At 43.0% G+C, this 26,801-nt stretch overlaps 1 protein-coding gene and 1 long non-coding RNA gene across 3 annotated transcripts in view; one reads left to right on the top strand and one right to left on the bottom strand.

Moving 5' to 3' along the window:
• The window catches only part of LOC118374174 (uncharacterized), a 59,295-nt gene extending 50,159 nt beyond the window's left edge, over positions 1 to 9,136 (top strand). Inside the window, exon 5 of the long non-coding RNA XR_008139646.1 lies at positions 8,993 to 9,136. This is a non-coding gene — a long non-coding RNA (uncharacterized LOC118374174). The remainder of the gene's footprint in view (positions 1 to 8,992) is intronic.
• Positions 7,734 to 26,801, bottom strand: part of tbx4 (T-box transcription factor 4) — a 31,382-nt gene continuing 12,314 nt past the window's right edge. For both annotated transcript variants that reach the window (XM_035760484.1, XM_035760407.2), the window contains exons 4-9: positions 21,664 to 21,783; positions 16,128 to 16,275; positions 11,289 to 11,441; positions 10,984 to 11,072; positions 9,995 to 10,233; positions 7,734 to 9,774 (exon numbers count right to left, since the gene is read on the bottom strand). In XM_035760484.1, the coding sequence (XP_035616377.1) occupies positions 9,095 to 9,774; positions 9,995 to 10,233; positions 10,984 to 11,072; positions 11,289 to 11,441; positions 16,128 to 16,275; positions 21,664 to 21,783 (1,429 nt within the window). In that variant the 3' untranslated portion in view covers positions 7,734 to 9,094. The remainder of the gene's footprint in view (positions 9,775 to 9,994; positions 10,234 to 10,983; positions 11,073 to 11,288; positions 11,442 to 16,127; positions 16,276 to 21,663; positions 21,784 to 26,801) is intronic.

Genomic DNA, 26,801 nt, shown 5'->3' with positions numbered 1-26,801 from the left:
GGATCTTGAAGAAGGAAGGCTATCACTCCATTTTGCAACGCCATACCCTGTGGACGGTGCTTAATTGGAGCCAATTTCCTCCTTCAACAGGACAATGACCCAAAGCACAGCTCCAAACTATGCAATAACTATTTAGGGAAGAGCAGTCAGCTGGTATTCTGTCTATAATGGAGTGGCCAGCACAGTCACCGTATCTCAACTCTATTGAGCTGTTGTGGGAGCAACTTGACCGTATGGTACGTAAGAAGTGCCCATCAAGCCAATCCAACTTGAGGGAGGTGATTCAGGAAGCATGGGGTGAAATGTCTTCAGATTACCTCAACAAATTGACAACTAGAATGCCAAAGGTCTGCAAGGCTGTAAATGCTGCAAATGGAGGATTCTTTGAAGAAAGCAAAGTTTGAAGGACACAGTTATTATTTCAATAAAAATCATTATTTATAACCTTGTCAACGTCTTGACCATATTTCCTATTCATTTTGCAACTCATTTCATGTATGTTTTCATTGAAAACAAGGACATTTCTAAGTGACCCCAAACTTTTGAATGGAAGTGTATGTGTCCCTCAAGTTGGGGGTACTTGTGTAGGTTTTTTTCTGGGAATGTATCATTGTTTTGTGTTGTGATCGGGGGGGAAATCGATACAGTTACATATCGGGATATTATTTTTGGATGATATTATATTGATATTGATATTATACCACCCACCACTGCGACCTGTATGCTCTAGTCGGCTGGCCCTCGCTACATATCCGTCGCCAGACCCACTGGCTCAAAGTCACCTAAGTCTATGCTTGGTAATGCTCCGCCTTATCTCAGTTCACAGGTCACGATAACAACACCCACCCGTAGCACACGTTCCAGCAGGTATATCTCACTTATCATCCCCAAAGCCAACACCTCATTTGGCCGCCTTTCCTTCCAATTCTCTGCTGCCAGTGACTGGAACGAATTTCAAAAATCGCTGAAGTTGGAGACTTTTATTTCCCTCACCAACTTTAAACATCAACTATCTGAGCAGCTAACCGATCGCTGCAGCTGTACATAGTCCATCTGTAAATAGCCCACCCAATCTACCTACCTCGTCCCCATACTGTTTTTATTTTATTTACTTTTCTGCTCTTTTGCACACCAGTATCTCTACTTGCACATCATCATCTGCTCATTTATCACTCCAGTGTTACTCTACTAAATTGTAATTATTCGCTACTATGGCCTATTTATTGCCTACCTCTTCATGCCTTTTGCACACACTGTATATAGACTTTCTTTTTTTCTACTGTGTCATTGACTTGTTTATTGTGTTATTGGCTTGTTTATTGTTTACTCCATGTGTAACTCTGTGTTGTCTGTGTCACACTGCTGTGCTTTATCTTGGCCAGGTCGCATTTGCAAAGGAGAACTTGTTCTCAACTAGCCTACCTGGTTAAATAAAGGTGAAATAAATACAAAATAAATAAAAATATTTGATTTCAAGTAAACCCTTTTTTGCAACTGTAGGTAGCGTTAGCTAGCGCTAATCGGCTGTACCTGACCCAAAAGGTTTTCAGGTTTTCAGCACTTATTTCCCAGACTGTCCGAAACGCGTTCTCATGCTCTCTCTTGTCTCTCTGCAGCAGACATATAGTAAGGAATCTGTTTGGAACATCAAATCGCATTTAATTCACAGTATCGGATTGCAATACATGTAGAATTGTGAGAATCGCAATACATATCATATCTGCACCTAAGTATAGGGATAATATTGTATCGTGAGGTCCCTGGCAATTCCCACCTATACTTTGTGTGTGTGGTATGTGAGTGTGTGCGTGTGTTTGTGAGAGAGAGAACTATAGACTTGGACACTGTCATTGGGCATGTTTGTTGTGTTCCTTGTGCCCACTGCTCAGGCTCAGGGACATTGCTGTTTTCGTGGCTGGAGCAGGGATAGAGGAGGAGGGAGGAGAGGGTCGGGAGACAATAAGAGAGGTGCTGATTGGCTAAGGAGACTCAGCCTTGGCAAAAAACTGGAGGAGGGAGGAGGAGAAGAATGCTGGACACGCAAACCTCTGAAAATGAATGTCTCACCCACACAGTGTATACTCGTGCAACATCACACACATATTCCAACACACACACTTCGATAAACACTGGCTTTAATCAGAGCTATGCGGAGAAAGATGAGGTAATTTTCAGACCATGCATCTGCATCATCAAAGCAGTTCAGAGCCTCCTTCCACCACAACAGCCCATAATGAGATCCTGTTCTGTTTGCTCCCTCCAACAACGTGCATATTTCACTGAGCTGAGGTAACTATGGATTTGGATGGCAACCCGCTTCTACCACGTTATAAGTGCTGTGCTCTGATTGGTTTTAGGGCCAATTAGATTGAGCCGTAATGCTAAAGCAGAGGGTTTCAATCTTAGTTCTTAAAAGTTCTAGAGCTTGTTTGTTCTGTGTTCCACTGCCATCACCATCATTCTACTCACGTTGCACAGCGACGACTCAGCGATCTCAACAAAGCTCGTGGAACTCTTACTTAATCTGCTGGATACAACACTTAATCCACACCCCCCATTTCATCCCTAACGCCCTAATCCAGGGAGCACTCACAATATAATTGTTCATTTTTACTGATGCTTTTATCCAAAGCCACTTATTAAAGTGGGAGCCCAGTGGGGTTTAGTGGAGCCCACCAGATGTAGGCTCTACCTTTGATCAAAAGACACCGCCACAGTTAAGTGTCCCACCACCGGAGAGTTGAACCCGCTGCAGCCCCCCTTCAGCACACACACATCACATACATACATACATACACTCCCAAAACACCTATACACACCCTTCAGAAGGAAGAATTCAGAGTTCCTAGGGTTCCCTCTGTGTGGTGTATTAGGTTGACCTCAAGATGGGTAGCTAGATGAGTTAGAGGAGGATGTGGGACGATGCCCCAACGCCACCACTCTACTGGCCTCCTACATCTTCTACCTGCCTACCCTACCTGGTGCTCAGGGCAGGGAAATCTCTGTCTCACCCCACCAGCTCCAACTTCAGTGGCTTGAGGGAAACGCACCAAACCATGCTGCACACACACTCCTCCCACCGTCCTCTTCTCTCCTCCCTCCTCCCCCACAGCGGATCTCTCTGCATGTGGATCAAATCAGAATCATCCACTAATTGACTATTTACAGGGCACCAGAAAGGCCGTAATGGACTTGTTATTAAATCCCTCCTCCACTATTTAAAGCGTGTTTTCAGAGTGCCTGGGCTGGGCTGAAGGAGAGAAGGAGTCAGAGATTTTTTACAAGGCAGCCCAGTTAAGCCCATCAGAGTGGGTACCACCCAGCCCAGGTGTGTGTTCAAAATAGCACCCTATTCCCTATGAAGTTCCCTAATTTTGACCAGGGCCCATATGGCTCTAGTCAAAAGTAGGGCACTATATAGGGAATCGGGTGCCATTTGGAACGTACAACCAGGCAGCTCTCAAACGGGATTATGGGACGAGAGCGGTATGGGAAAGAAAGGGCAGCGTGGAGTGTAGAGAGGCAGGGGAAAGAGGCACCGGCACAGCCAGATCTCAGAACCAATGAGTTCCAGATGGAACCCTAGGCCCCCTGTCAGGTTCTCACAGATAGGTTGCATCCCAAATTACTTTTGAAAGGTAGTGCACTATAATGGGAATAGGATCCCATTTGGGACGGAGACATGTCCTCTCACTGTCAACTGCGTTTATTTTCAGAAAACTTAACATGTGTAAATATTTGTATGAACATAACAAGATTCAACCACTGAGACATAAACTGAACAAGTTCCACAGGCATGTGACTAACAGAATGGGAATAATGTGTCCCTGAACAAAGGGGGGGTGGGGGGGACAAAATAAAAGTAACAGTCAGTATCTGGTGTGGCCACCAGCTGCATAAAGTACTGCAGTGCATCTCCTCCTCATGGACTGCACCAGATTTGCCAGTTCTTGCTGTGAGATGATACCCCACTCTTCCACCAAGGCACCTGCAAGTTCCCGGACATTTCTGGGGGGAATGTCCCTAGCCCTCACCCTCCGATCCAACAGGTCCCAGACGTGCTCAATGGGATTGAGATCCGGGCTCTTCGCAGGCCATGGCAGAACACTGACATTCCTGTCTTGCAGGAAATCACACACAGAACGAGCAGTATGGCTGGAGGCATTGTCATGCTGGGGGGACATGTCAAGATGAGCTTGCAGGTAGGGTACCACATGAGGGAGGAGGATGTCTTCCCAGTAACACACAGCGTTGAGATTGTCTGCAATGACAACAAGCTCAGTCCAATGATACTGTGACACACCGCCCCAGACCATGATGGAACCTCCACCTCCAAGTCGATCCCACTCCAGAGTACAGGCCTCAGTGTAATGCTCATTCCTTCGACGATAAACGCGAATCCGATCATCACCCCTGGTGAGACAAAACCGCGACTCGTCAGTGAAGAGCACTTTTTGCCAGTCCTGTCTGTTCCAGCAACTGTGGGTTTGTGCCCATAGGTGACGTTGTTGCCGGTGATGTCTGGTGAGGACCTGCTTTACAACAGGCCTACAAGCCCTCAGTCCAGCCTCTCTCAGCCTATTGCGGACAGTCTGAGCACTGATGGAGGGATTGTGCGTTTCTGGTGTAACTCGGGCAGTTGTTGTTGCCATCCTGTACCTGTCCCACAGGTGTGATGTTCGGATGTACCGATCCTGTGCAGGTGTTGTTACACTTGGTCTGGGTCTGCCACTGAGAGGACGATCAGCTGTCCATCCTGTCTCCCTGTAGTGCTGTCTTACGCCTCTCACAGTACAGACATTGCAATTTATTGCCCTGGCCACATCTGCAGTCCTCATGCCTCCTTGCAGCATGCCTAAGGCACGTTCACGCAGAAGAGCAGGGACCCTGGGCATCTTTCTTTTTGAGTTTTTCAGAGTCAGTAGAAAGGGCTCTTAAGTGTCCTAAGTTTTCATAACTGTGACCTTAATTACCTACTGTCTGTAAAGCTTTTCGTGTCTTAAAGACCGTTCCACAGGTGCATGTTCATTTATTGTTTATGGTTCATTGAACAAGCATGGGAAACAGTTTTAAACCCTTTACAATGAAGATCTGTGAAGTTATTTAGATTTTTACGAATTATCTTTGAAAGAAAGGGTCCTGAAAAAGGGACGTTTCTCTTTTTGCTGAGTTTAGATACACTGCTGTACCTCCGCAGCTCTAGAGTGGGGATACACTGTGCGCTGCAAGTTGCTTAAACTTGGCTTCTTTATAACAGAGAGACTGTGTTTTATGTGGAAAGTTAGTATAAATGTAGGTCTACTGCTACGTCTGTCTTTTTATGCTCTATTCGAGCTACAGCCGAAAAAAGGTCATCATAAATTTAAGAATGAGAAATAACCTTTTTTCCCAGCAGGTTCTTAAGAGTGGCTTTTGGGTGTTTCCTGTTTTACAGTAGTTTTTTGTTCAAACCACATGATGCTTTTATTTCTTTGTCCTCACCTTTCACACCATAGCACGGTTTCTGTTAGCCTTCGTTGGCCTCTCAGCCATCGTAGGACAATCAAATTAATTATTTTGTAGTCAAATAACTCTTGACAGTCTTGAATTACTTAAGTTTTCTGATTATAAAATCGTCCAATTCTGCTCAATACTCCAGACCTATTGTCCCTCCCAGTAGAACCACCTGCGTTCAGTTGGACATCCTCCATAGACACATGGAGGTCAGTCTAACTCCTCAGCTTCACAACCGCCATACCCTCCACACATACACGGCCATCCTAACCATATTTCCTCCTGGTCTGCACATGTGAGAAGAACACACTTGTGTATATTACAATACACATGGTTTGTTACTAATTTTAAACTGGGTGGTTCGAGCCCTGAATGCTGATTGGCTAACAGCCTTGGTATATCAGTCTGTATACCACGGGTATGACAAAACATTTATTTTTACTGCTCTAATTAGGTTGGTAACCAGTTTATAATAGCAATAAGGCACCTCGGGGGTTTGTTAAATATGGCCAATATACCACAGCTAATGGTTGTATCCAGGCACTCTGTGTTGCATCGTGAATAAGAACAGCCCTTAGCCGTGGAATGTATATTGGCCATATACCACACCCCCTCAGGCATTATTGCTTAATTATATCCCGTATCTAATTTTTGTCATACATGTGATTTGTATGATGCTCTATGTTGTACATATGTCTCTTAATTAATTATATATTTTTATTTAACGATTGTATAACGAGGCAAGTCCGTTAAGAACAAATTAACATTTTCAATGACCCCTGCCCAACCCTAACCTAACCTGGACAACGCTGGGCCAATTCTGCGCCACCCTATGGGACTCCCAATTACAGCCGGTTGTGATACAGCCTGGAATCGAACCAGGGTCTGTAGTGACGCCTCTAGCACTGAGATGAAGTGCCTTAGACCGCTGCGCGGAAGCCCAATTAGGCCAGATATTTTATACTGTATATTACTGTAAATATTTATTATGGTAAAATGGGTAGGTTCTCTTGTGTAGACACACTGCAAGGCCCCACATCCAATAATTTCTACATCCATTTCAGAGAGGAAATTATCTTTATATATTTTATCTGTGGTGTATGTATTCTGGGATGTTTGTCACACCAGTAAAAGTGTATACTTAACCTAAGTTGCCTATACAGCATATGGGAAAATACATGCATGGCCACTGTCATTTTAAGTACAAATGTAATTCATGTTCAAGATTACTAACATGATCTCTGTTTACAAAAAATAAGCACCTCTCACCCACCGTTTGACATGGTAGACATTTCATCCTGTTTGAAGAACCTAGATCTCTGAACATTGATTTGTTGGAGTGGGAGGTTCTCCTAGAGACAGAGAAAGAGAATGAGGGTGAGAAAGAATGAAGGCAAGAGAGAGAGAGAACAAGGAAGAGAGAGAGAGGAGGCACTGACAAGAGCCAGGGCAGTGCCATAACTCAGGACCCTAATGATTGCTGTGTGTGAGAAAGCAGAGGGCTACAGTACCGGTATGTATGGATGCCCTGGGATGTTGTCCTTTACCTCACCCATTCATTTACATACTGTACTGTACAGCCACGCTGCCCTGACACACATACACACACACACTGACATATGACATACACACAAATGATCTCACTTGACAGATAACTAACTAACCCAGTCAATGTTCATGGTTTGATGCCATTTAGGTGGGTGTAGTTGTTAATGTTTAATAATGTCATTGATAGCTTGATTGGTTTTTAATAATAATAATTTGGTGGGTGCTTATTTGTCATATTACACAAATGTACAACTGTGAATTGGAAATGTGTTTTTTGCATATCCCACCTCTCCCCGAGACACCCTCGGTGAGTGGGGTCATGGCCAGGATTTTCCATTATCTGCGGCGACCCTGGAGCAATTAGGGTTAAGTGCCTTGCTCAAGGGCACATCGAAAGACGTTTCACCTTGTCGGGCTAGAGGATTCGAACTAGCGACCTTTTGGTGACTGGCCCAACAATAGAAATATAATTTATATTTCTGTGGGCCCAACGCTCTAACCTGTTAGGCTACCTGCCGCCCGTAATGATTGATGTGAGCCTATGTGTCTTAGATCACCAATGACAAGTAAGTGCTAGTGGAGGATAGACGGAAGTTAAATTCAGATAACCATTACCATTATTATTACCAGTGCAATACATCCGCAAAGGTACTGTTGACTGTTTATTTGTTTTACATAACGCTAAGCAATAATGGGAGGCATTCAAATATTTATTTCATCATGTTTGGGAGAAAAAAATATTAAAAGAAGTTATATCGAGAAAAAAAAATGTAATAATGAAGAGATAATGTGGGTCTGCTAGGTAATTGACCCACCATATTGTTCTATTATTACCCATCCCTACTTATCAAGGTCAGACAGGCCGGGCTGAATGTTACCCAGTCGTCCCTGCTTCAGTTCAGCTCAGCTTGACTTCACAATGTGGCTCCTCGCCCGCCCCACTCGGGCTGTTTTACATTTGCAGTCTTGTAAGGATTTTTCCAACGCAGTCATTTGGGGCTGGGATTTGTGCGGAGCTCTGTGTTCTGCACTAGTGTTGGCTTAACAATGATTCCTTAAGCTCCCATCTGGTTGGCCAGGGACCTTCTCTGAAGTCTCACTTCAACAGGCGGGAAGGCTGCTTCGGAACGGACCGCAGGTTTGGAGCCAAAGTGCTAAGCGATTACTGCCCTATTGTGGTTCAAAGACTTGGGTTACCGCTAACTAAGGGCCGTTTGGCTTCATGCTTAGTAGTGTCACGCTAGCTTACAATATGGCTAGCAGAGGAGTATGGTTGAAGATGAGATCTAGAACTACACACACTTAAGCTCTGCTCAAATGGACTGCATGGGTGGGCTTGTTGTGTAGTTTACCTGCAGCCCATGTTTACAAGTTCAACAGATTTCTAACTGGCAAAGTATCTCAATACAAGCAGAGATGGCAAAATTAAATGAAGGCCTTACTCAAAGTTTCAACAAAACACTTGGCCTGTTACTTCAATCTCTTTACACATACACATCCATGTCCCACTCCCTCGTTTGCTGATAATAATATGATCAAGTTTTGCATTTAAATGTTTTTCTTAGAAACCTTAATCAATTCATTACTGGTACTTGTCCATCTTTACCATAAACACACTACTTCAAAGGCATAATGGATATTTTTAACTTTGCTGAACACATCTCCTTTTGGCAGTTTGACATTGAACGTTTTAGATGATTTTTTTAAAGCCATTATATGGCAAGCTTTTGCATAATTCTATAGAGGGGTTCTTCCTCTGGAATACTCATTATCATCATCACAGGCACAATGCTCCTCCAGTCAGGACAACATGGATCTGAAGGCGCAGATCTTTTAGGCAGATGTAGGCTTCTATTGGAGTTTGGTCACTCTGATCTGCTTCTCCTCATGCTAAACTACTATGGCTTCATCATGGTCATCATGGCTGTATTTCAACATAATCTAATTTCAGATGCCTCACAGGCAGTTCAAAGTTGGCTGGCTGGCTGATTCTGAACTGACCGGATGGGTGGACATCGCCGCTGCCTCAGGAGCCACACAGCACTCCCTAGCCCTAGCTATCATTCCAGTGGGCCCCTACACTGCTCTGCCCCATCTGGTACTGGTAGGACGGGTCCCGGATGGATGGGGGGGTGCTCTGTGTTGGGAAGGCTGAGAACTCCCTGTGAGGCCGGAGAGGAGACCCAGGCCCAGGCTTCCTGTGGTACAGAGGAGGATGGACCACCGACCTGCTACCCCTGGAACCAGGAACCGGTGGAGAGGAAGACGAGATGGAGGACGACGAGGGGATGGTGGCCAGGCCTCGCTGTGCTGTGGCTGGACTGTAAATTCCTATGTCGGACTGGGGGCGAGGGGGTCCGGTGGGGGTGTGGTGGGGCACCATGGAGGTGGCGGTGGCAGTACTGGTGAAGTGAGCAGTGAAGGGCTGGTAGGGGACAGCCTCCACTGTCTGCACGCTGTACCGCGGGTAAGGCTGCACCGACGCCCACATGTTGCAGTTCAGAGAGGGGGGAGCCAGGTCGTCAGCACCCCCAGCCACGTGCCCGTTCTCTCCCTCCATCCCTCCATACATACAGGCCTCCCTGGAGCTTATGGCCTCACCGCAATAGGGGTGGGACAGCAGTGGAGGCTCGTAGGTGGGAGGAGAGCAGAAGTAGTGTTCCTCTGAGACTGCTGGAAGTGCTGTGTCCAGATATGGCCGTTTACAACCCAGTTCCAAGTGCCTGGTGTTATCTGTAAAGAAATTAAGATTAAATCATCATCACTGAGTATCAACCTCGTGAACTATGATGCTTCTTTATACTGTTTGGAACTGTGTACCATGTGATATTGATGTGTAGCACCAAAAGATGTGTTGCAAGACAACAAAGTTTTCTGAAAGACTAATGAGGACTGCCCATTTTCTGTGATTGACAGGTGTGGAGATGTTCATGTAGGCCTGTAGCTAACCCACCTCTGTGTTTGAAGCAGTGGTAGAGCAGGCTGGGCTCTCGGCTTGGAGGGAAGGAATTGGAGATGTGTTCCTGGTGGTCTGAGTTCCCCAGGGGCACCCCACCCTCGTACTGGTAGTGGGAGAGGACCTGGGGGTGCCCCGACAGGTGCACCCCAGCTCCCAGCTTCCCCGTCCGGTGACCATGTGAGGAGAGGAGCCTCTGGCGAACCAAGTTCTTAGAAATCACTGGGTAGTCTTTTCTACGGAGAGGAAGAAGGGAACACAAGAACAGAAGGATTAGCGTTAGTGTTAGTGTTGGGGAAGCTACTCTGAAAATATAGTTTATCAAGCTACCAGTGAATTCATACTGGAAGAAGTTAACCTACATAAAAGCTACCCTTAAGAAAAATATAACTTACTTAACTAAATTTACTTACAAAAAGTGGTTAATTACATCCAAACTACTTCTAAATCTAAAATGTCAGACTACAAATTGCAAGAGCAGTTCACTCTGGAGCCAGCTGTTAACAGAATGTGTAATTTAGCCTATTAAACACAAAAAGTGAGAATTAGGCAGGTCTGATGTAAAAAATTTAAAAACATTTTTTTTAAATAAAAAAATCTTGCCTACTTCACCGATTTTTTATTTTTGCTAAAAAAGCTTGTCTGTAGTTCCAGTAGTTAGCTTCACCACTACATGGTAAAACACTACCAAGATTTGAATTTAGTTCAACTACGACCAAGCTACTGCAAAATTTAATTAAATCAATAGTTGAACTAAATGTAGTTCACCACTTCCCAATACTTGCGTTACAGATTCTACTTAGCAGAGAGTGCTGTATTAAAGGAAGCAAGCACAGATAAAGGAAGAAATGGAACAAGTTCCAAAAGGAACAAATGGTTCCAAGGAATGATGTACTGTCCCAAAAGAAAAATAGTTTCTATGATAAATTAAGTATTCCATATACTTTTTATTGAGTGGCACATTCCCATAAACATACAGAACATACCCCTGGAGTCTGGAGACACGCAGGTCCCCTTCGTCGCTGCCACGGAAACCCTTGGCAAACGGGTTGTTCTCGATCTTCAGCTGAGTTATCTGAGAAGACAGCAACATATCTTGTCACTGCACTTGAGACTCATCATGAAATGTGCAGCTAGGTTCCGTCAAAAATAGTCTTTCTATAATTTGGAACATTTCTCCTGCAGATAGTGTTTTGAAGACATGCTCTCGTATTACTGACATTAGAAACGTGTCAGACTGTGTGTGCAGCAGACGTTGAACATCAGATAGCAGGTGGCACACATACTGTACCTTATGGTTCTGGTAGGAGGTGACAGAGATGAAGGCTGTCTCGTGAAACACGTGAGTGCAGTAGGCTGTGTTCTTAGACCCAAAGGCGTTGTTCTCGTCGGCCTTGACGATGTGGAGCCGAGGCTGGTACTTGTGCATCGAGTTCAGGATGATCTATCAGGGGGAAAGATGGAAAGTACAGGGTCAGAAGAACGACAGCTGAGTCGATCAGAGCACACAGTCCTCTTAGTGGCATCGGTGAATGACCAGACACCACCACAGGTTTAAGACTGTTTCAGATGTTTTTATTTATTTTTTATGGCTAGTTGTTCCTCCTTTAAATTAATGGTTGTCCCTGGCCTAGATGTTAAATTCCAAGTGATGTAATTGTATTGACTTGAATAGACTCATAGTGTGAATGGGGTGCTTAAATGTAAATGTAAATGTTAAGATGCTCAGGTTTTCCATGGCTAGCCTTTTTAGCAGGTAGGCCTATTTTAATACTATTGGAGTCAGCATTAGTGGGCATACAACGCCCAACTTTGTCCATACAATGTGGAAATTTGTCAATATACTGTAGTTCAATGTGTTGATACTGAAAAGTGGGCACCCCTTTGTCACACTTGAGTTGCAACTGTATAGTGCATCAATCAGCATGTGTGGAGCGTGCTCAATGTTTGGGTTGGGGGGGGCTAGGTCAGCACATTGCACCAGTCTGCTCAGAGTAGCCCAGTAGCCTAGCCACGTGCTCACTAGAGTGTCAGCAGGGTTGGAGCAAGGGTTATCTCCAGTGCAGCTCTGTCAGGGCCGATGAGCATCAAGCTCTCCCCCACTCCCACCTCCCCTCCTCTCCTACATTCTAGACTCACGGCCCAGTAGTACAAGGGCATTGTCTTAACAGGCGAGCCCCTCCAGGAGGCTACCACAGAGAGGGGTTAAGACTATCAAGCACAGGCGGGCCGGTTCACCATAATTGGGGAGGATGGGCTCATAGTAATGGATGGAACAGTATAAATTGAATGGTATCGAACACATCGCTACAAATCACTTAAGCTATAGACTTATATCTCCTTCTCTAACTTTAAGCATCAGCTGTCAGAGCAGTTTACCGATCACAGCCAATCTGTAAAAAGCACACCCAACTACCTCATCCCCATATTGTTATTTATCTTTTTGCTCTTTTGCACCCCAGTATCTCCTTGCACATCATAATCTGCACGTCTATCACTCCAATGTTAATGCTAATTTGTAATTATTTCGCCTCTATGGCCTATTTATTTCCTTACCTCCCTAATCTTCTACATTTGCACACACTGTACATAGATTTTTCTATTGTGTTACTGACTGTACGTTTGTTTATATGTAACTCTTTGTTGTTGTTTGTGTCGCACTGCTTTGCTTTATCTTGGCCAGGTCACAGTTGTAAATCAGAACTTGTTCTCAACTGGCCTACCTGGTTAAATAAAGGTGAAATAAAAAATAACATGAAACGCATGGTTTCCATGTGTTTGATACCATTCCATTCACTCCATTCCAGCCATTACTATGAGCCGTCCTCCCCTCAGCAGCCTCCTGTGCTATTAGGGCACAGGCAGCCGGGGTTATAGTTACAGCCCAATGCTCACATGCCTTTGCACCCTTTTGCTGAGGTAAGGTTCAGACAGAGATAAACAATTGGTTCATTGGCTGCCTAGAGACCTGAGGCAGAAAACGGATAGAGATAAGCTACTGGTTGGTTGACTGGAGACTCTGGTGATGACCTTTGTCTAGTCTGCTAGTCTGGCCAGTGTCTGTCTGGAGGGAGTGCAGGAAGGAGTCTGACTCTCTCTGTGCTGTCTGGTTGCATTGAGCAGGACAAGCCTTCCTTGGATCAATCCAGAAACAAATCATGCATTCTCTCTTTTATCTTGTGGGTGAAAATGCCAGCCCCAGACCATCTGCTAACTGGTTTTTACACCAAGACACTCATTGACAGCTGGGAAGTGACAGCATTTCAGGAGTGATTCCTTGGACCATCTCTTGGTCAGCAGTAGCATGGGTCAGTGGGAGCCCAGATCCCAGATCAGTGATAGTGTTTTTACTGCTGATGCTGAGCAGGTCAGCAGCAAAGGGAAGGGAAGGGCAGGGCAGAGTTTGTGGGGGATGGTCAGAAAGGGGAAGGTCTGTCATAGATATGAGACCCCTGGGTTGAATCAAGCTGATGGCCATCCTGATCTGGACTGGACTAGCAGCCATGCTGACCCACATACTTGCACACACAGTCATGCAGACCGCATACTCTCACATATATAAACACACTTGAAAAGACACACTCTCAAATGCACAAACAACAGAGTCTGTCATTGACTGTCATTAGCTCACTTCATTCACAGGCTGTTTTATTTTGGCTGTGGGTCAGTTAAGAGCAGTGGTGTCAAACTAATATTTCACCGGAGAATGCATTCAGTCTTCAATGAGGTCCGGAGGGCTGCATTGAAAATATTTTCAATGCTTCCTGACTGTCTAACTTTCATTTCAGTGATTATTAGCGAGCTGGATTTAACCCCCCATGGGCCGTATGCTTGACACCCCTGGTTTAGTGGGTCAGGTGGGTGGTGGATCCAGTGCTATGCACGGCAGGGAGGAGAGGCTCTCTGGCTCCCCTGCTGGCGTGGGCTGTTCTATGGCCATCAGCAGGGCTTAGCTAGACCTGGCCCCTCTCTCTCTCTGTCCTCATTACTCGCCCTTATCACTATCCAGGCGGCGGACTCAACCTGACAGCGGGCCCCGCCGCTGATCCCAGAGGTTATGAACCTAATGAGTTCTCCTTCTGACGGGATGGCTTTGGACAAGCCTGCTCAGAGTTCCTCTGGGCAGCACTGCTGCCGCCGTCACAGCAAGACACTCACTTTCTCTCGTATGCTTTCTCTCTCTTTCCCTCTCTTCTCTCTCTGTCACTCCCTCCACTTCACTCCCACTTTCACCCTCTGTTCCTTTTCCACTCCGGCCATCTTTTTCTCGACTCCTTCCCCCTCTCTCCTCTCTCCCTCTTTCCCTCTCCTCTCTCCCTCGCTTTCCATAAAGACAGCTTCATGACTCAGTCTCTTGTTAAAAAACGCTCTATCCTGCTGTTGTTTTAACGCCGGTCTGTTGAAGTATCATCCACTGTGTAGTTTTTACTAAATGAGCCATATCCAGTCACCTCTCTTGTTTTACATGGCCAAGAGAAGTGAGAAGCTATATTGTGTGAAATGACCCAGTGCCTTCCTGGGATGTGACCTACATTGTGAGGCCTCAGTAGCTAACCATCCCCCTCGCTCTCACGCTCTCTCTATTCCTTTACAGTTAATTGAGCTTAAATATTATAGACATTGTTGACATTATTCAGAGCAGTCAAGCTGTTGATCAGTTGCATCAGCAGGGCCAAGTGATGTGACAAGCAGAGCACTTCGCTCTATGACAAAGAACTAAGTGGCTTTAAGGGCCAAGTGTGAGGTAACATGGCCAAAGTACGTGTTGTTGTTGGGCAATTGTCCAGCATATACCCATAGTTTAGTTGTGTACTGTTACAGTTGAAGTCGGAAGTTTACATACACTTAGGTTGGAGTCATTTAAACAACTATAGTTTTGGCAAGTTGGTTAGGACATCTACATTGTGCATGACACAGGTAATTTTTTCCAACAATTGTTTACAGACACTAAGTTAAGCTAGCTAGCTTCTGTCCTCCTCTGGGTACATTGACTTCAATACAAAACTTAAGAGGCTCATGGTTCTCACCTCCTTACACAGTAATTATGACAACTTCCGGAGGACGTCCTCCAACCTAGCAGAGCTCTTGCAGCATGAATTGACATGTTGTCCACCCAATCAAAGGATCAGAGAATTCATCTATTACGGATTCATACGCTACAGCTAGCTAGCACTGCAGTGCAGTGCATAAAATGTGGCGAGTAATTTCCTCAAAGAGAAAGACGATAGTTGAACAGTTTTGAACAAATTCATTTCTTCCAAAATTAAGGAGAAGCGAGAGAGAGAGAGAGAGAGCTATATTTGGTTGTATTTTTTACATTTTATTTCACTTAGTTAGCAAATGCAGCTAGCTAGTTTAGCCTACTCAAACAGAGAGGGATGCTATGTCAGCTAGCTGGCTATGGCTATCCAACACTGGAACTCTTCCAAGTCAAGGTAAGATTTTGGTTTTATTAATTTATTGCCACCGGGGTCCGCCGGTGTAACTGTTAAACTACTTTCTTACTGTACACTGGGTTTACTAAAGCATTAGTTCTTGTAGTTCTAGTTGACTATGACGTGGCAATGATGTTGGCTGTGTGCAGTGGTTTAGCGGTCCTGATATGAAGGTTTTTTCGTCTGGTGTCAGACAGCTGATGTGCTGTGCACTGAAGTCCACAAGCGAAGGGAAAAGGTGTATCACGTGTGCTCACGTGTGCTATGAAAGTGAACTGTTAGCGTGTTACCAGGGTTCTATTCATTGCACCGATTCTGTTTAAAAAGGTTTCTTCAATGGAAGCAAACGGAACGAAACAGTGATATTTGTCCAACAGAAACTCTCATTTGCAACTGTTGGACTAATGATTACCTTGATTACTCAAATTTCTCTCAACCTGTGCACCTACGTCATGAAGGGTACAGGGAAAATTTGAGTATCATGTAGTAGCCTAAACCTATCACTGTTACATTGAACTGGGTGAATGGAATATGAATGACAGTCATCCAATATGCTATAATAGAAATAAGGCTGTGCTTATTAAAAATATATATATAATCCTCCCTCATCTTAAATGCACCGACAGCCACTTATTTGAGTGAATGTTAGCCTGTGTGCTGGGATGCTGTAGGTAGGTAAACTGAGGGTCACTCACATGCCCGAAGGGGTCCAGGTGGTTGTTGGTGAGTTTTAGCTTCTGAAAGGACACCAGCTGCCTCATCCAGTGGGCTCCTGTAGCTGGGGAGTCTGGGTGGACATAGAGCCTCCCTGGCATGGCCGGCTCCGCCTTGCCTGCCACCATCCTGAGTAGAAAAAGGAGGAGAAGAGAGAAGAACGAGAGTGGGAAGGTGAAAGGGAGATGAAGAGACAAATTAATGTGCAACATCATCATCCTCATAAAGGCCCCTTGGCTAGCAGCAACCAATGGTCATTACTCTGCCAAGATGACTCAGCCATTGCGGTAATCCTGCAGCCATATACAACCCAGTAGCCCTGTGATCTACCAAACCATATTGTCACAGCATGGCCAAATCTTCCAGCAGCCACACGACTCCATTCAGGCTCACTGATAGGCCACTGAGGCTTAAGGATCCCTTTTTATACTAAACACATGTAGCTACAGTCAGTAATCATAAAAAATTACAGCCGTTTCAGCCCTCACTCCATGGGCTATAGGAACCATTCTCTCAGACTGGAGGTGCTGGTGGTTGTTTCAACCGTAACATCACTGCTAATTACGCTCCTCCAAGGTGTCGCTGAGAGAATCCAGAACACCACACTGGCAAACGCTGGGATTCCATGCCCTCCCAGGCCATCCCACAAAGATCTGGAACAAATGGCCGTTAAAAAAAAAAATGGCTGCTGGAGAAAGCAAAGCATGGTGGTGCATTTTATGGAGGCTTTGCCTAAGTCTCAAATGGTACCCTATTCCCTACATAGTGCACTACTTCTGACTATGGGCCCTGCGATTAGGGTTTTCTTGGCATGACTAGGGTTCTGGTGTCAGTACACCCTACCCTGGATATGGTTGTTTTGTCATTTGCACGGCCGGCAGTGCTAATGATTGATGCCGATCTGGTGGGCAGTGGCAAAGGGCAGGCTGTGGTGGCATCACTACTTATGGCTAGAGGACTACAGATTATGTCAAATTTACTTCAAAAGTATATTTGGTTTTGCATTTTAGCTAACCCTAACCGTAACCTAATTCTCCTAACCTGCTACGTTAATTATCCTAACCTGCTGCGTAAGTTGTAGCCAGGCGCTCCTTTTCACAAGAGCAATGATTAAATTGACAGAAACCTTTCGGTTTTCCTCCTTATTCAATCACAACAGACTCAATGTTACGAAAAGTCAATTCTTTCCCCCTTTTTCGTGGTATCCAATTTGTAGTTACAGTCTTGTCTCATCACTGCAACTCCTGTACGGACTCAGGATTAGCAAAGGTCGAGAGCCATGCATCTTCCAAAACACGACCCCGCCAAGCTGCACTGCTTAACCTGGAAGCCAGCCGCACCAATGTCTTGGAGGAAACACTGTATACCTGGCGACCGTGTCAGCATGCACTGCGCCTGGCCTGCCACAGGAATCCCTAGTGCACGGTGGGACAAGGACATCCCTGCCGGCCAAACCCTTGCCTAACCAGGACGACACTGGGCCCATTGTGTGCCTCCCCATCGGACTCTTGGTCGTGGCTGGCGTCGACAGAGCCTGGACTTGAACCCAGAATCTCTGGTGGCACAGCTAGCCTTAGACCACTGCGCCACTCAGGAGGCCCTTGTTCTGGTCAATGTGACATAAGCTGTATCCCATCTAGTCAAAACCGGCATCACCCAAGGTATAGGGTCACAAGGACAGTGGGTACAGCCCAGCAGGCAGCTTGCTAATGACAATCCGCCAGCTACAGTTTAGTTAGAGCAGCGACTGAGACATGAGGCACTGCTCTTGCTGTGCTCAAGGAGCATGCATGGTTTGACATAATATTATAACATGACCTCAATAACAACAAAGCTGTCTGTGGACAGACTTGTCACAAAAAAATATTACAGTACTAGAAATGTCGATGATCATCATACTGTTTTTGTGTCCTCTCTCTCTCGTTCTGAGAAGTGGTGATTTTCTCTGCAGCCAGGCGCTCCTTTTCACAAGAGCAGTGATTAAATTGACAGAAACCTGTCGGTTTTCCTCATTATTCAACCACAACAGACTCAATTTAGGCTGCTTGCTGAAGGCAGCAAGTGCCTGGACTCATACTCCATCTCTCCATTCCATCAATGAATGTATACAAATGAACGAATGAACAGATGAGTTGGAGATGGACATCACACATGTTGCTCTTGAACACAAAGAAAATGTTGTTAACCAATACACACACACAAAAATAAGGGTTCCTCAAGGGTTCTTTGTGAAGGGTGATGGTTCTATGTGGAACCATACTGACCCAAATAAACCTTTGAGCCGTTAAATGTTTTTTTTGTAATTAGCAGAGTCAAAAAAGGGTTCTTTCCTCTTTTAGTGCTAATTAAAATGTAGGGGTGGCGGATCATTAGAAATGTTGGGGGCGTGGTTTGAGCACTGCTCTTTTTGTAAAACCGAGTGTCATTGCAGTTTATCTCATCTTTTTTGCTATGCCATATTGAAAATGACTATGGCCAATGACAGTGTTTTGTGAAAGACTCATGTATGGCCTTGTGTCAATTGAGAACTGTTGCTTCAGTAAGTGGTTCTCAATTCTCTCCTTAAGGACCCTTAAGGACCCAGTTCTCAATTGACACAAGGCCATTCCAGAGCTAGCACACCTGATTAAGCTTGTCAATGAACACAACAATAAAACCTATGGAATTTTAACACTATAATATGGCTAACTAGAAAAAAATAACCCTGTATGGTTCTTCAAAAAGTTATTTGGAGAACTTTTGAGATTGATTATGGTTATATAAAAAAAAACTTTATCCATATAGGTTCTATAAAGAACCATCAAGGGTTGTAATCATAACACCAAAAAGGATTCTACTATATAGAACCTTTTATAGTGCTTTATAGTAAAGGGTTCTTTATAGCAACATAAAGCTTCAATTTAGAACTGTATTAGCATGGTTCTTTATCGAACCTTCAAAAAAGGGTTCTATATAGCACAAAAAAAGGGATCCACTATGGTTACCACGCTTTTTGGTGCTGTATGGTTCCACATGAAACAACGTTACATTATCCAACATGACATTTGTAAGGGCGGGGGGTGTAAATAGAGAATATAATGCAGAAAACGTGGTAATTTCTACCCTTCCATTAATTTGGTTTGCATAATGATGTCACAGCATGTAAAGTGTTTGTTCAAGAGGGCCCTCTGCCTGGGGTGTGTGTGTGTGTGTGTGTGTGTGTGTGTGTGTGTGTGTGTGTGTGTGTGTGTGTGTGTGTGTGTGTGTGTGTGTGTGTGTGTGTGTGTGTGTGTGTGTGTGTGTGTGTGTGTGTGTGTGTGTGTGTGTGTACTGTGTGTATACTGTATGTGGGAGGCAGCATCACCTGAAGCATATAAAACTGTCTGAGAGTGTTATGTCTCTCTCATTTGGACCCACCGTTAATGTCTACTCTACAGCGTTGGTGATTATTTTCCGATGGTGAGAGGAAGGCCTCTGCTGAGTGGTGGGGGTGAAGCTGTGGGGTTGAGAAGATAATAGCTACTTTCACCTTCCTTAAGCTCATCGCTCCCTCCCTAACCTCCCCATTTCTTTTGACCCCCCTTTCCATTTCAAAACATCCCTGACTCCTGAGGTCTAAAGCCAAGCAGCATCTGAGACAGAGATGAGTAGGTGGATTTCTCATAACAACCATTAAGGATGTTACTAATCTAAGCCCTGAGCTTAGAGAAGAACTTGAGCAATACTGCAAACTGGAAGAACCACTCTGACAAGGTTTTTGGCAGGATTTTACAATTGTCTATGTATATGTTCTATTCTGGTGTATTGTATGTATTGCTGTATTGTCTGTTTTTAATATGTACAGTTGAAGTCAGAAGTTTACATACACTGAGGTTGGAGTCATTAAAATAATTCAACCACTCCACAAATTTCTTGTTAACAAACTATAGTTTTGGCAAGTCAGTTAGGACATCTACTTTGTGCATGACACAAGTCATTTTTCCAACAATTGTTTACAGGCAGATTATTTCACTTATAATTCACTGTATCACAATTCCAGTGGGTCAGAAGTTTACATACACTAAGTTGAATGTGCCTTTCAGAAAATTACATCATGGCTTTAGAAGCTTCTGATAGGCTAATTGGCATAATTTGAATCAATTGGAGGTGGACCTGTAAATGTATTTCAAGGCCTACCTTCAAAATCAGTGCCTCTTTGCTTGACATCATGGGAAAACCATAAGAAATCAGCTAAGACCTCAGAAAAAATATTGCAGACCTCCACAAGTCTGGATCATCCTTGGGAGCAATTTCCAAATGCCTGAAGGTACCACGTTCATCTGTACAAACAATATTACGCAAGTATAAACAGCATGGGACCACGCAGCCGCCATACCACTCATGAAGGAGACGTGTTCTGTCTCCTAGAGATGAAATGTACTTTTTAGTGCGAAAAGTGCAAATCAATCTCAGAACAACAGCAAAGGACCTTCTGAAGATACTGGAGGAAACAGGCACAAAAGTATCTATATCCACAGTAAAACAAGTCCTATATCGACCGAACCTGAAAGGCAGCTCAGCAAGGAAGAAGCCACCTCTCCAAAACCTCCATAAAAAAGCTAGACTACAGTTTGCCACTGCACATGGGGACAACGATTATACATTTTGGAGAAATGTCTTCTGGTCTGATGAAACATAAATAGAACTGTTTGGCCATAATGACCATCATTATGTTTGGAGGAAAAGGGGGAGGCTTGCAAGCCGAAGAACACAATCCGAAACGTGAAGCACGGGGGTGGCAGCAAAATGTGGGGGGGGAGCTTTGCTGCAGGAGGGACAGGTGAACTTCACAAAATAGATGGGGTCATGAGGAAGGAAAATTATGTGGATATATTGAAGCAACATCTCAAAACATCAGTCAGGAAGTTAAAGCTTCCAAATGGACAACCCCAAGCATACTTCCAAAGTTGTGGCAAAATGGCTTAAGGACAACAAAGTCAAGGTATTGGAGTGGCCATCACAAAGCCCTGACCTCAATCCTATAGAAAATATGTAGGCAGAACTGAAAAAGCGTGTGCGAGCAAGGAGGCCTATAAACCTGACTCAGTTACACCAGCTCTGTCAGGAGGAATGGGACAAAATTCACCCAAATTATTGTGGGAAGCTTGTGGAAGGCTACCCGAAACATTTGACCCAAGTTAAACAGATTAAAGGCAATGCTACAAAATACTAATTCAGTGTATGGTAACTTCTGACCCACTGGGAATGTGATGAAAGAAATAAAACTTGAAATAAATCATTATCTCTACTGTTATTCTGACATTTCACATTCTTAAAATAAAGTGGTGATCCCAAATTACCTCAGACAGGGAATTTTTACTAGGATCAAATGTCAGGAATTGTGAAAAACTGAGTTTAAATGTATTTGGCGAAGGTGTATGTAAACTGTATAGCTGCTGTCTTGGTGACCAGGTTTCCCTCATAAAGTAGATTCCTTAAGGGTCTTCCAGGTTAAATAAAGGATCACATTTTTTTTAATGTGTCTCTGACTAAACTCACCACTTGTTGTCACAGAACTTGTAGCGATGGTCGTCGGCGGGGACAATGTCTGTGAGGAGGATGTACTTCGTTTTCGGGTTCATGCCCGTCACTTTAACCTTGTAGCTGGGGAACATCCTCCTGTGAAGGACACAAGAGAAGGGTCTTACATTAAATTAGACATTTCCTAATGATGATTCCACCCACCATAATACCCACTAGACCTAATGCTCGCTCCCCAACTCACTCAAACACGAATTGGGTCAGAAATTAGTTATTGGTGACAAAGTCACCTCATCCTGATCCAATTTGGAAAGACCTGCCATTAGCTTCTAAGCACCTTTAGTATCATAAGACCCGTAAATACGGAGGTTTATTTAATGCCTTATGTCTTCGTGCTGTCCTCACACCTTGGAGCTTTGAGGGATGTTGAACGGGAATCAAGGTGATAAGACGCTTTGGGCAATGATGTCACCCAAGCTTTTTGAGCACCTAAGTATCTTCCCTCACCTAGCTACCTTACACTGGAAAAGATTTCCCTCTTCAGATGAGCTAATGAAAATCAGCTTTAGCCCCAAGGTGTCTCTCCATGGGGCTGAGTGCAAAGGGTAAACATGCATAAGAGGCTCTTCTCCGGCTTTGCAGGAGGGTTTAAGTCAGCCCTGAGTGTAGCATCAGCACGGAAAGTGTTCTCCCCGCGGCAGATGAGAGGACGATTAGCACTCAGAAAGCGGCTCAAGCCAGGCTTAGAGACTGATTGGGACGGGTAAGGAGCTAGAGAGGTCACAGTAGATCACAGAGTTGAAGGAGGTATGTAACCACAAACTGGTTTAATCAACTTTATTTGTCAACGTATTGTGGTGTGGAAGCTACGTGGAAAATACATTGGATTTGAAAAATGTAATCAATGTAAAAGTATGTTTTGAGGGTGGAAATTCAACCACAATATTGTCATCATTGTAACCAGTGTTCAACATAGACAAACCTTGTATCAAATATGTTGAATTTGTAAGTTTGAAACATTATATCCACTATCAGAAAGAAGACTATAGGCTGGGTAGTACCTCCTACTGGAGAGTTAATCTATCTACTGCTATTCATTTCGTCTCCCATCCAGGGTTTTGACCAATCCGAGCCCTGTTTAGCTTTTATATGTGTCACTGGCTACTACCAATGTGCTATCATGAGAATGAATAGTGAGCAATCTTTAAATAACTAAATCTATTCACTGTTGCTACCGAAGTCATTCCAAGGGATAGCTTTAACAGAGCAAATTAAATGTAACCATACTTTACAAGTCATACTGTATATCATCAATTACACTATTTAGGCCTATATAGCATTTGCAAAGTCATCAACAGCTTTTTTTTAATTATTATTATTTTTATTTTTTACCTTTATTTAACCAGGAAGGGCTCATTGAGATTTAAAATCTCTTTTTCAAGAGTGTCCTGGCCAAGATGGGCAGCACCAAGTCATTACAAAAATTACAGACAAACAACATGAAAAACTACAAGTAATCTAGTAAAAACCATAGAATTCACAAGAACAAGAATATAACAAAAATAAAAACAGCAAATGAAAAACATTGACAGGTCAGGGAATCAGTCTCAAGATCATTCATCAGTGATTTAAAAATACCAATCGGGGCACGTTCTTCCAGTTTAAAAGTATTTTGTAAGGCGTTCCAAGACGATGGCGCAGAGCAGCTTTTGTTCAAATTCAACCCAGGGTTCAACTAAAAGTATAAACTGGGTGGTTCGAGCCCTGAATGCTGATTGGCTGAAAGGTGTGGTATATCAGACCGTATACCATGGGTATGACAAAACATTTATTTTTACTGTTCTACTTAAGTTGGCAACCAGTTTATTATAGCAATGAGGCACCTCTGGAGTTTTTGGTATATGGTCAATATACCACGGCTAAGGGCTGTGTCCAGGCACTCTGCATTGCTCAAGAACAGCCCTTAGCCATGATATATTGGCCATATACCACACCCCCTTGGGCCTTATTGCCTAAATATCCAATACATGTACGCTTAGAGTTTCAAGCTTCAGTTGATTTCAAATAATCTTCAATTTAATCATTAATATGTTGGATTCACATCTCCATCTCAACCAAAAATAAAAGTTAAAGAATTGGACTAAATCAAATCATATTTTTTTAAAGTGCATGTAAAGTTTGATTAGACTAGATTTAGTCCTATTCTATAACTTTTATTTTTGGTTGAGATGGAGATGTGAATCCAACATATTAATGATTAGAAGTGACTCCAACATATAAATGATTAATTTGTAGACAAACTGGATATTGAATAGTCTTTGGTTGTCAACGCAACCAAATATCAACATTTAAAGGAGATGTATCCTCTGCTTGGATAGGTCCATCTGTGCCACTGATTTAGTCTGGCTTTAATTCCAGTTTCTCTACAAATTAATCATTGATATGTTGGATTCACATGTCCACCTCATCCAAAAATCTAACTCAAAGAATACGACAAAAGTCAGACTCCAGCCACCCTAGTCATAGACTGTTCTCTCTGTGCTTCTACCCCCAAGCCATTAGACTCCTGAACAGCTAATCAAATACCCGGACTATTTGCAACCCCCCCCCCAACACCATTTTTAGAATGCTGCTACTCTCTGTCTATTATCTATCCATAGTCACTTTATCTCTACCTACATGTACATATTACCTCAGTTACCTTGACTAACCTGTGCCCTCACTTATTGACTCTGTACCGGTACCCCCTGTATATAGCCTCGCTACTGTTATTTTATTGTTGATTTTTAATTATTTGTTATTTTTCTATTTTCTTCTTTTTGAACTTTGTTAACACTTTTTTTTTAACTGCATTGTTGGATAAGGGCTTGTAAGTAAGCAATTCACTGTATTTGGCGCATGTGACAAATACAATTAGATTTGATTTGAAATCAAGTCAAACATTAAATGCACTTTACATAAAGTTTGATTTGATTTAGTCCTATTCTTTCAATTTGAATCTTGGTTGAGATGGAGACGTGAATCCAACAAAGTTAAGCGCGTAAATGGAACATAATTCCCTTTTTATGCCCTTTTCTCTCTACGCATATACTGAATTTGAACTTGTGCATGCTATTCACCCGCTATTATTTGGGGTGGGGATCGAATAAATGAAGATGTGGCAAAGGTGTGTCTGATATGCCGTATTCTGACCTTGACTTAATTCCCTCATAATTCCACCACATTTATGTGCAAAGAAACCATAAATAATGTCTAGCCAACGGTTCCAAGTGGAAAAAGCATCATTTTTTCCTGATACAAATAACACCATTCTCCATGCACTGTAATTTACAACATGATGAGAGCTATTGATAAGAACTAGGTAAATGAGTAATCCGTTTGAATCAGAGAATTGTAAATATAAATTATATATTTTACCTTATAATCGCTGGAGACAAATGTGAAACCAGTCATATGGCAGCAAACTGAAGCATATCAACGTATCAACTTTCCCACAGTAAAGATTATGAAATGCAGAATTTAAATTGAAAGACATTTTAACTTGCAGGGATGGGCACTCTCAAATGTCTTAATTATAGGCTAACCGACATTCTCTGTATCCTATTTCTATCAGGTTAAATATTACCCACTACTGGGTAATTTACTGTTAATTCCCTTCAGTTGGTATTGACTACATTATCATTCCATTTAATTACATTGTTTTGTTTACAGCCATGTGGTTGTTGCTGAGGATCATTGGTAACAGTTGATAATATATATATATTTAAAGACATGTAGGCTAATAAAATCGTTATGGAGTAAAGCGCAGACCAAGCCGTAACAGTTTGAACGTGATGCATGGTGCAATACTCGGCTGTGTCATCACACAATTCCATGGTTAGTGCAGGCAATAGACGAGGGTATAGCCTGCTATTGTACACTATTCTCTCTATTATATTTCTATGTACACTAATCTTCCAACATTACCATGGGTTGAAGAACTGAATGTGAACATTTTCAGAATGAATCAAACCACTGTCTTTTTTCTTTTGTGCATAAATGCTCTCCTATCCTGTTTTTTTATGATTCCTAAATACTTCCTAACCCTAAATAATCTATAAGATCAGAGTATTTTTTTTAATCTACCAATTGGTGCCAAAACGTAGAAGAATATGCATATATTTAGATGACTTTCTTTCATGATCTCTAATATTCTGAACCCGTTCTCTGGATATACTCTAGTGAGTCTGTGAATAAAATTAAAACTATAAGGTGTTTAAAGAGATGACTTAAGGTAAATGTACTGAAAACCTTATTGAATGAAAACTCCACGAGAAAATCTGTCGGCCAGCAAGTGGGAGGGTTTTCAGCGGTTTAATTGCATTTATTCAGCATGAGAAGGAATCACGCCTGAATCACACCTGCAAATCCTGTTTCATGCCTACACAAGGTAAGTCTGATTACTAACTACTGAGAAGTGTGTGGGAAAGGTGTTCCTAAATCAGAATCGGGTCTTTCACTTTTGTAATACCATAAATAGCCTATTAACTTGTCAATAAATTAACAAATTATATGTTGGATTCGTGTCTCCAATTAAATCAAAAATAAAAGTTAAAGAATAAGATTAAGCCAGTGGCTCAGATGAAACTATCCACCATCCAAGCATTAGATATCCATAAAATGTTGATATTTGGTGGCGTTGTCCACCAAACACAATACAATATTACTTTTGTAATTCAGAAATACAGACTAAAGTTAAAGCTATCTTACAAACTAATGTAACAGTATTTATTCAACCTTAAAATAAGTAACATATCCATGGCCACATTTTGAAGTTAGTCTACAGTAACTATAAATGTCTTCTTATGTTCTTATGGGCTTCTGAGTGGTGCAGTGGTCTAAAACAGTGCATCGCAGTGCAGGAGGTGTCACTACAGTACCTGGTTCGAATCCAGGCCGTTGGCCGGGGTAGGCTGTCATTGTAAATAAGAATTTCTTCTGAACTGGCTTGCCTAGTAAAAATGTGTCATAGAAAGATAGCATGCAAAGGTTGCATGTATGTGGAGCTTGACACAGTTTCTATAATAATCTGTACAGAATCAGCATTGATGTACTTTTTATGCAATCCAGGTAATTTGGTTGTGCTATTAGATTAAATAGAGTGATAATACATTAAG

Source organism: Oncorhynchus keta, chromosome 1, assembly GCF_023373465.1.
Source record: "Oncorhynchus keta strain PuntledgeMale-10-30-2019 chromosome 1, Oket_V2, whole genome shotgun sequence".
NCBI classification, from domain to species: Eukaryota; Metazoa; Chordata; class Actinopteri; order Salmoniformes; family Salmonidae; genus Oncorhynchus; species Oncorhynchus keta.
Note: the sequence above shows the minus strand (reverse complement) of the source record. Positions and strands in the feature narration are given on the sequence as shown.